Source organism: Puma concolor, chromosome D4 (assembly GCF_028749965.1).
Source record: "Puma concolor isolate L17-30 chromosome D4, mPumCon1.1.hap2, whole genome shotgun sequence".
Classification (NCBI taxonomy): domain Eukaryota; kingdom Metazoa; phylum Chordata; class Mammalia; order Carnivora; family Felidae; genus Puma; species Puma concolor.
Genome location: NC_141679.1, coordinates 82,650,254 through 82,661,455, shown reverse-complemented (window position 1 = coordinate 82,661,455; position 11,202 = coordinate 82,650,254). Strand labels below are relative to the sequence as shown.

The 11,202-nt window shown below is 41.2% G+C and overlaps 1 protein-coding gene across 1 annotated transcript; it reads right to left on the bottom strand.

The window, feature by feature from the left end:
- Nucleotides 1–8,448: 8,448 nt before the first annotated feature.
- Nucleotides 8,449–9,473, bottom strand: LOC112850566 (olfactory receptor 1L4-like). The gene has a single exon (XM_025914190.2). The coding sequence runs from the start codon at nt 9,379–9,381 to the stop codon at nt 8,449–8,451; it is 933 nt and encodes a 310-aa protein (XP_025769975.2). The 5' UTR covers nt 9,382–9,473.
- Between the last annotated feature and the right edge of the window lie 1,729 nt (nt 9,474–11,202).

Sequence of the window (11,202 nt, the reverse complement as noted above, 5' to 3'; positions counted from 1 at the left end):
GAATGAAATCATACCATTTGCAACAACATGGATGGAACTGGAGGTTATTATGCTAAGTGAAATAAGTCAGAGAAAGACAGATATATGTTTTCACTCATATGTGGAACATGAGAAACTTAACAAAAGACCATGGGGGAAGGAAAGTGGAAAAAATAGTTTTAAACAGGAGGGAGGCAAACCATAAGAGACTCGTATATACAGAGAACAAACTGAGGGTGATGGGGGGTGGTGCAGGAGGGGGGAGATCATTGATGGACATTGAGGAGGGCACTTGTTGGGATGAGCAGTGGGTGTTGTATATAAGTGATTAATCACAGGAATCTACCCCCAAAACAAAGAGCACACAGTATATACACTGTATGTTAGCTAACTTGACAATAAATTATATGTATAAATTTTTTTAATGCCAGAAAAAAAATGAAAGAATCATTCATGACAGTCAAGTGGGTTTTTTTCCCCTATGTTGCAAGGGTAGCTCAATATTCAAAAATTAATCAATGTGATACACTACATTAATAAAGGATAAGAAACACATGATGATTTCAATATATACAGAAAAAGCATTTGACAAAGTACAACATCCATTCGTGATAAAAACCTGCAACTAAGTGGGTTTAGAGGGAATATACCTCAACATCAAATATGAAAAACCCACAGCTAATATCATCCTCAATGTGGAAAAATGGAGTTTTTCTTCCATGGTCAGAAACAAGACAGGGATGATACATTCATCACAGTTATTCAAAATAGTACTGATAGTTTTAGCTACAGCAATCAGACAAGAAAAAGAAATAAAAGGCATCCAAATCAGCAAAGAAGAAGTCAAACTTTCACTATTTGCAGATGACATGATAGTCTATATAGAAAGCCCAAAGACCACCACAAATCTGCTAGAGCTGAACAGTGAATTCAGTAAAGTTTCAGGATACAAAATTAACATACAGAAATGAGTTGCATTTCTATAAAGCAATAACGAAGTAACACAAAGAGAAATTAAGGGATTGACCCCATTAAGGATTGCACCAAAAACAATGAGATACCTAGGAATAAACCTAACCAAAGAGGTGAAGATCTGTACTCTGAAAATTATAAAGCATTGATGAAAGAAATTGAAGAGGACACAAAGAAATAGAAAGTCATTCCATGCTCATGGATTGAGAGAACAAATATTGTTAAAATATGTATACTACCCAAAGAAATCTACACATTTAATGCAAGCCCTATTAAAATACCAACAGCATTTTTCACAGAGTGAGAACAAACAATCCTATAATTTGTATGGAACCGCAAAGGGCTCTGAATAGCCAAAACAGCCTTGAAAAAGAAAAGCAAAGCTGGAGGCATCACCATTCCAAACTTCAAGTTCTACTACAGCTTTGATCAAAACAGTATGGTACTTGCATAAAAATAGACACAGGGGTGCCTGCGTGGCTCAGTTGGTTAAGTGTCAGACTCTTGATTTCAGCTCAGGTCATGATCTCACAATTCACGAGTTTGAGGCCTGCATCAGGCTGTGAGCTGACAGTGTGAGCCTGCTTGGGATTCTCTCTCTCCTTCTCTCTCTCAGCCCCTCTCTAACTTGTGTGCACACACTCTCTGTCTCTGTCTCTCATTCTCAAAAATAAATAAACTTAAAAAACATGAGGCACATAGATCAATAAACAGCATAGAAAACCCAGCAGTGAATCCACAACTATATGGTCCTTTATACTTTGACAAAGCAGGAAAGAATATCCAATGGGGAAAAGTCTCTTCAACAAATGGCATTGGGAAAACTGAGCAGAAACTTGCAAAAGAATTATATTGGGCCACTTTCTTATGCTATACACAAAAATAAATTCAAAATGGATGGAAGACCTAAGTGGGAGACCTGAAACCAGAAAAACCCTAGAGGAGAACACAGGCAGTATCTTCTTAGACATCAGCCTTAGCAACTTCTTTCTAGATATGTCTCCTAGGGAAGGGAAGCAAAAGCAAAAATAAACTATTAGGACTACATCAGAATTAAAAGCTTCTACACAGCAAAGGAAACAATCAACAAAACCAAAAGGTAACCTATGAATGGGAGAAGATATTTGGGAATGACCTATCTGGTAAAGGAATCTATAAAGAACTTATAAAACTGAACACCAAAAGATAAATTATCCAATTAAAATGTGGGCAGAAGACATAAGGAAACATTTCTCCAAGAAAGATATATTGATGGCCAACAGACACATGAAAGGTGCTCAACATCAGTCATCATGAGGGAAATGCAGATCACAACTACAATGAGATATCACCTCACACCTGTCAGAATGGCTACAATCAACAACACAGGAAACCACAGGTGTTAGCAAGGGTGTGTAGAAAGGGGATGTAGTAAGGGTGTGTAGTAAGGCACCTCTCACACTGTTGGTGGGAATGCAAAATGGTATAGCCAGTGTGGAAAACATTATGGAATTCCCTCAAAAAGTTAAAATAGAATTACCCCATAATCAAGCCATTGCACAAGTAGGTATTGACTCAAAGAATACAAAAATACTTGTTCAAAGGAACACATGCACCTCAATGTTTATAGCAGCATTACCTACAATAGCCAAATTATGGAAAGAGCTAAAATGTCCATCAACTGATGAATGGATAAAGAAGATATATACGACACACACACACACACGCGCGAATATACAATGGAATAGATATACAATGGAATATTACTCAGCCGTCAAAAAGAATGAAATCTTACCATTTGCAACTATGTGGATGCAGGTAGAGAGTATTATGTTAGGCAAAATAATTCAACCAGAGAAAGACAAATACCATATTTCAAATGTTGTGTTTTATCTACCCTAAGTGATGCTATCGCACCTGTTCCCCAAGCCATACAGATGTGGTAGAGAACAAAGTTGGTGTGGTCTCTGCAACAGAAGTCCTTTTACTGCCCAGTGCCTTATGCCTCCTGCTGACCCACTCCTTTTCTCCCTCCTTTGCTCCCACACATTGGGACCTTTTCAATTTACTTCTTTCTTTTCCCTTTCTGCCTCCCATCCCATGAAGCAATGTGCTCACCCATGTTTCCTGTCTTCAGAGAGGAACAGTTGTAGGAGACTTTGGCCCTCAGTGCTGTCACATTGTGAGAAAACAGAAACTCTCTCCTTTTGCACCATCAGTACTTGACCTTCGAATCTCTCGTGGGTCAGGTTCTTAGAAACCCAGCTTGTCCCTGACTACCCTCTTCCCACTTCCAGCAGAGAGGCAAACGGATATGGAGCCCCTTGAACAGATATGTCTTCCTTAGCGAACCTGCAGAGCCCTTTCTAGGCATGTTCCTTCTCTTCAATTGTCTGAAATCCCTTCTTTATGCCCAATTTTCACTCTAGTGTCAGATTGGAGCTTGACCCAGCCATTCCCAGCCATTAAATTACAGATTCCAAGGCAAGTGGACATTTGAAATATGCCCACTGGGTTCTTTTTTATGAACAATTGTCTTCCGTCTCTTTCAACATACCTTTGGTATCCATCTGATCGACCAGAAGTGCTTCAAGTGGGACTTTGGCTGAAACCCAGTGTAGTGTCCCTCTGCTGGGCTGGCAGTGCCTTACCCTGATGTCTCCTACTGGAGACACCCACTTCCTCGCAGCCCCTTCCCGTGGATATTCTCAGTCACGGTCATACAGTAGCGAGCAGTGACACAGTGCTCAGGTGTGCCAGACCCTGTCCCAGGAATTTTATGTACATTAAGTCATTTAGTCTTTACAGTACCCCCATTTTACAGATAATGAAAGTGAGGTAGAAGCACTTGAAGTGACTTGGCTAAGTCCACACAGCTAGAGGGTGTGGAGTCCAGCTTCAGAATGTGTGCTCTTACCCCCTGCAGTATCCTCGTTTTCTCGTTCATTTGTCTCCTGTCTTTGAGATGGTGGAGAGAAGATGGGATTAGGAAAAGAGAGGAAGATCATGTGAAGATGTTGACCCCCAGGTTCTGTTCCCAAGGACCCCTCAGCCTGCCTACCTGTGGGCTTGACAGAGGAGGTTCAGGGTCCTGATCAGACTAGGGGGTTTTCCAGGTGTTAAGGTCAGTCTCCGAATCTGTGAGGAAGTAGGCGAGGGGAAATGCAGATCTGGTTTCAGGAATGTGCTGTCTCCTTTCTCTACCTACAGTGGGCGTTGGAACCCAGGGGCCTGTCCTCCATGCATGTCAGAGCCCTGTGGGGATTGGCCCTGTGGGCTTCCCAGGAGAGGAGAACATTACTGATGTCCTTACTGAACTCTTTTGGGAGCTCGCAGGGGCTTCTCACGGGAGCTTGGTGGGAACTCTTGGCTGTAGGTGTAGCCTCATCTCCCCAGGAAGAGATAGGGCCATTCAGCAACAAGGGTGGAGGTGATTCATGAACAATTTATGTTAAGTATGTATGTGAAAATGCGTGTTGTGCACACACACGCTCTCTATACATGCATGTACTCCTTGTGCATGTCTGTGTGTAGGCTTCTGTGTGCCTACCTGGAGGGAGAAGTGACGGCCTCTTACGTCTCTGAAGTCTGTGTCTACATGCATGGCTTATCTAGGTGCTGGTGCAGTGTTATGGCAAAGGATTTAAGAGGCAGGCTCTATAGCCAGAGGGAGTAGATTCAAATGCTGGCTCTGTCGCCTACAATCTTGATGTGCTTTTGCAACTTAGCAGATAGATATTTTAAGTTTTTGTTAGAATTCCAGTTAACTAATATACAACATAATATTAGTTTCATGTGGACAGTGTAGTGATTCAACACTTCCATACAACGCCCGGTGCTTGAGTGAATTCTTTAATGCCCATCACCTATTTAACCCATCCCTCCATCCACCTCACCTCTGCTAGCCATCAGTTTGTTCTCTATAGTTAAGAGTTTGTTTCTTGGGTTGCTTCTCTTTTTTTTCCCTTTGCTCATTTGTTTTGTTTCTTAAATTCCCCATATGAGTGAAATAATATGGTATTTTTCTTTCTCTGGTTGAATTATTTTGCTTAGCGTAATACTCTCTACCTCTATCCTTGTTGTTGAACATGGCAAGGTTTGATTCTTTTTGATGGCTGAGTAATAATCCGCATCTCCTTTATCTTCTTTATCCATTATTCAGTTGATGGACATCTGAGCTGTTTCTATATTTTTGCTATTGTATGTAATGCTACTGTAGACATAGGGGTGCATGTATCTCTTTGAATTAGTATTGGGGTTTTTTTAAGAGAGAAATAGAGAGCATGAGCAGGGGAGAGGGACAGAGAGAGAGGTGGGGGGGGGGAATCTTAATCAGGGTCCATGCTCAGGGCAGAGCCTCATGCAGGGCTGAATCCCAGGACCCTGGTATCATGACCTGACTGAAACCAAGAATTGGAGGTTGGCCAAGTGAGCAACCCTGGTGCCCCTGAATTAGTATGCTTTGGGAAAATACCTAGTAGTGCAATTGCTGGATTGTAGGATAGTTCTATTTTTAACTTATGAATCCCCAAATTGTGTTTTGCACAATTGTGTTTGCAGTCAGTTGAGTGACTGCACCAGTTTGCATTTGTACCAACAGTGCCAGAGGGTTCCCCTTGCTTACATATTCGCCAACACCTGTTGTTTCCTATGTTGTTGATTTTAGCCATTCTGACAGGTGTGAAGTGATATCTCATTGTGGTTTTGATTTGCATTTCCATGATCATCAGTACAGTTGAGCATCTTTATGTGTCAATTGGCTATCTGTATGTCTACCTTGGAAAAATGTCTCTTTTTGTCTTCTGCCCCCTTTTTTAGTTGGATTATTCATTTTGGAGTATTGTTGATTGTTTCCAGATTTTTTAAAAAAATGTTTTTTCTTTTAATAGACTTAAATTTTTTAGAGCAGTTACAGGTTCACAGAAAATTGATCACTTGGTACAAAGGGTTCCCACATACTTTCAAGCCCCATACATGCACAGACACCTCCCCCCCCCCCATTATCAACTTCCCCAGAAGAGTGCTACAGTTGTCATGATTGATGAACCATAGCAACATGTCATCACCGTTCATCGAGTTTACATTAGGGTTCACTCTTGCTGTTGTACATTCTATAAGTTTTGACAAATGTATACTGACACCATGATAGTGGTGGCCCTAAAGTCCTTGGTGTTTCACCTATTCCTTCCTCTGTCTCCCTGAACCCTTCAAGCACCAATCTTTTTACTGTCTCCATAGTTTTTCCTTTTCCAGAATGTCATGTAATGGAATCAGATAGCTTGCAACCTTTTCAGACTGGCTTCTTTCATTTAGTAATATGTGTTTAAGTTTCCTCCATATGTTTTCCAGACTTGATCGCTCATTTCTTTTTTGTACTGAATAATATTTCATTGTTTGGATGTACATATTTATTTATCCTGTTTGTTTATCCATTCACCCATTGAAAGATATATATTTAAAAATAGAGATGATTTTATCATTACCTTCTGTTTTGTGTGTGGTGCTTCATTTCTTAAGCCCCACTTCTATTTCAGGTTCCCAGCTTTATAGTGGCTCCATGAGGGCCCTGTGTATGGGCACTGTGTTCCACTTCACAAGCAAGGCAGAGTAGTCCTCTAACTTGCCAAAGTCACTGTTAGGGTGGGGCTGGCATGGGAGCCCGTTCTTATGGTTCCTTACTTGGTTTCCTCTGCTATAGTAGCAGAATACCGCCTCCCTGACAAGGGGCAGGTGTTTGGTGGCTGAGGGCAGGGCTTGGTGGTGGTGGATGGATTCCATGAAGGGAATCTAAAACCCCTAAGCATGCCAGTGGGAATTTGAGAGCTGACCATGGTGAAGTGGTTTGGGACCGGGTCTTCGGTTTCTTTATGCCTGTGTATAGCTGGCTGACTTCATCTTTGTCTTTTGAACCTCCTCATTTCCAAAAACCCTGATCATTTCTGTTTTGTGCAGCAAGCCCAGGGTTACCTATGATGCAGATCAGTAGGACTCTGGCTCGGATGAAACGAGTTTCTGGGGACGCCCCTAAGAATGACTTCATGATATGTGTCTGGAATTCCTGACACACCCAGAAACAATGGCTCTGAGAACACTTCTCCTGTGCAGGGAATGCAGTGGCTCTGGACAAGCTCGGTGCTGTTTGTATTTATAGTTATACACCAAGTTCCACCCTAAGTAGCTCATTTGCTTCCTCTATGTGCAAGTTCTGCTGATGGGACATCTCCTGGAGAAGGCTTGTCTGGAAGGAGATTCTTCTGCTGTGGGGGGAAATACATCCATATCCTCATCTCTTGAACCTTCTACTCTTGGATTATATGACTCCTCGTTTTCAGTCTTCTTTGCTGATATCTTCTCTCTCAGACTCTTCAACGTCAGAAATACTCAGCACTCTTCTCCAGTCCTCCTTAGCCTTCATGTTTCACATCCCTCGTAGTTTATATCATTCACTCTGATACACAGATAAACTATGTCCAAGGAACTCAACTTTCCTTAGCTCAATATTGAGGAGATCTTCCTCAATATTGAGGAAAAACTCAACTTTCCTTAGCTCAATATTGAGTGATGTTGAATGTTTACAGTGGCATCTGCTCCATTGGCTTTGGTTGCTGAATGTTTAAAATGAGCAGCACCCTAATACTTTTCAGTGGTGGACATGCAGTGTGATAACGAACTAAACCTTTTGTTTCAAGTCCAGCAATTTTGAGATTGTTTGTTTCCTCAGCACAATCTCGCTTATCCTGATTGACACACGCATTGCTTCTTCCAGAATATATAGGGCATTTCCGTGAGGATCATGGCCATGTGGACAAGGGCAGAAGAAAAGGAAAAGGAAAAAGAGTCAAGTGCTGAGAATTCACTATGAGGACACATTGGTGTTTTGGGGCATTAAATCTGCTTTCTGGATTCTTCCATATTTCCAGCCATATTCTCTTTTCTCTCAAATTGAACAAGCCTCACCGGGCTTTCCACTGTCCCTCAAACACATTCCAGTATTTATCATCTCTTCCTCTTTGTGTGGTTCCCACTATTTGAAATGCTCTGTCCATTTCCTACTCTGTTGAACTTTGCTCTGTCAAAATCAATACATTTTAAGTGTGATCTTAGGTCGTTATTCCAAGAAGTCTTTTCCCAATTCCCTACCAGATTCATGTAACTTCTTATTCTCAAATTGAGTAGGACTGTAATTTCTTGAGTATTAGCCAAGGTCAATCCCATAGAGGAAGGATTGGAGGATGCTTTATTGCACTTCAAGATAGCTTTATTTATATAGGGGGCAGAAATAGCTGTCCTGAAATGTGGATTCCTAGCAGCACTTGTCCTGGGATTGCACATGTATTTGGCTAAGGTCATTAATATAAACAGACTGTTCTAGCTTCCTGCTCAGGGTTCTTTTTGCTTTTCAACATTCCCTTCTAGGACCTCTCTGTATGCCATGTGACAAATGTGGTATGAGGGAATGATGAAGTGATCATTTTTTGGGTCATCTCCCAATTAAGCTGTTCCATCTATTTGTTCTTTCTATAAGTGAATTCTGTTCCTTAATTTCTTTAAGCCCCTATTCATGTCTTTGTTCCTCAGACTATAGATGAAGGGGTTCAGCATGGGTGTCACTACTGTGTACATGACTGTGGCTACCCGGTCCTTCACCACTGAGTACATGGACAGGGGCCTGAAATACACATAGATGACACTCCCATAGGTCAAGGCCACAACGGTAAGGTGGGAGCTACAGGTAGAGAAGGCCTTCCACTTGCCAGCTGCAGAGGGAATTCTGAGCACAGTGACGATGATTCGCAGGTAGGAGAAGAGAATGCACAGAAAGGGGGTCGCTATGACAGCCAAGGTCTCGGTCATGACCACAATCTGGCTGGAGGACGTGTCAGAGCAGGATAGCTTTAGCACAGGCTGGGTGTCACAAAAAAAGTGCTTAATGACATGGGAGGCACAGAAGGACAGGCGGGACATGAGTAGCACACGGAGCAGGGAGTGCAGGTGGGAGATGGTGCAAGAACCCAGCAGCATGAGGAGGCAGCGCCGTGGGTTCATAACCCTATTGTAATGGAAGGGGTGGCAGATGGCTACCAGCCGGTCTATGGCCATGGAGGCCAGCAGGTAACTGTCAGTGTTCCCACAGGCCATGAAGAAGTACATCTGGACCAGGCATCCCACGAAGGAGATCGCCTTTGTCTCTGACAGTAAATTCACCAGCATCTTGGGCACAGTGACAGTTGTGAAGCAGATATCTATGAAGGACAGGTTGCTGAGGAAAAAGTACATGGGGGTATGGAGTCGGGGGTCTGAGTGGATGGCCAGGATGATGAGTACATTGCCCAGCACGGTGACCAGGTACATGATGAGGAAGATGGCAAAGAGAGGTTTCTGTAGCTGAGGGTTGGAAGAGAGGCCCAGGAGGATAAAGCCTGAGTCACTGCTGTCGTTCTTGGTCTCCATGTCTGTGCCTTCCTGGACAGGGTGTGGAGAAGTAGTTGGAGAGATGTGAAGGGCAATTTCACCAAGTCAGCTTCTTCCCTAATTTCTAGCCTGTAAAAAGAATCCCTCTTGTTTTAAAGAGGACATTTTATAGTTTTGTTAGAATTTAAGAACATTTACTTAAGCCCCAAAACAGATAGTAAATCCCACATGGAAAACTTAAGATAATTCCAAGCTATTTTCTCAATGAGAAAGTAAAGGTGCGTCTCGTGTCTTAGGAACTTCTAGGTAGCCTAAGGTGTGTGAATTCTTCTCCATTTTCTTTTGAATATTCTTCCTAGATTGTTTCTTGAACAATTCCTTATCCTCTTATTTTCTTCTTTTCTCAGGGGAAGAGACTTGTGGGCCCCATCTTGAATCCGGATGCTTTCATATAAGGGGTCCCTATGAATGAGATTCTCTTTAGTATTCTCTCCTACTCAAAGGACGACAGGTGGTGGTGGTGGCAGTGATAATGGGAATAAGACAAAAGTGAGAACAAGATGTCATTAGTGTTCCTTGGGGTCCACATTGTCAGATGAGACTTGCTTAGGTCTTCATAGCATAACCTTATTAATGTTTATTTAAGAATTGTATTGGCTAATATGATCTAGGTACTTAAGGTTTTGGGTCAGGGATGCCATCAATATAGGAATACTACCATGCCTATATTACTGTGGTTAATTTTTAAAATATGTTAATTTTTATTTAAATATGAAGTCATCATTCTCAACCTTCAGATATTATTGGAATAGAAAACTTTGGATGTAAGTCCCTTTCTTACCAGTATTAATGTAAGAAACATACATAAAAAGTTAATGGTGATTTAATGAGGTGATGGAGGTGTTAACTAATCTAACTGTGGCAATCATTTCAGAATATGTAAGGTTGTCAAGTCATTATGTTGTACACCTTAAACTCACAAAATGTTACATGTCCATTATATCTTAGGAAAGCTGGAAAAAAAGTCAGTTTTGTCAATTAAAAAAATTCAGTGCACATGTAATAACACCCCAATGTCATCGACTCCCAATAGGAGTTGAGAAGGTCATTCTAAAACTCAGAGGAGTAAAGGCTAAATAAAGACAAGATAATTTGAAAAAATTAGAGTTTTAGAGAAGTTTTCTAACCCAAATCAAAGCACATTACAATGAGAAACTAAGATAATGGTACACACAGAGAAAAACAAATGAAGGGTCAGCATAAAGAGTTCTGCATACCTATATTTATACATATATATGGATCTTAATCTAAGTGGAACTTAGTGTATAATATTTATCTCACAACTATGAAAAATGGATGAGCTATTAAATAAGAATATTTGATATTTGTGGCAATTGGCTGCAACTTTGGAAAAGAGAAGACTAGATTTCTATCTAACACACATAGAAATACATCCCGTATGAATGAACAATCAAGGTAAAAAATCCAAACCATAAAGTAAGTATTCACCAAAAAGAAGTATATATTTATGGTCTCAGGACCAGGATGCTGTTCCAAGTAAAAAATATATAGAGGCATAGTGACAAAATACCGTACTCAAAATGTGAAAATTACACCAAAAGAGATAATAAGTAAAGCTAGACTATAATGATTCACAGAAAATATCTGCAATATATTTACCAACGAAAACACAGAGAAAATGCTCAGCTTCATTAGAAATCAGAATATTGGGGTGCCGGGTGGCTCAGTTGGTTAAGCCTTGAATTCTTGGTTTTGGCTCTGGTCATGGGCTTGCAGTTTGCGAGTTCAAGCCCTGCATCAGGCTCCATGCTGATAGTATGGAGACTGCTTGGGATTCTC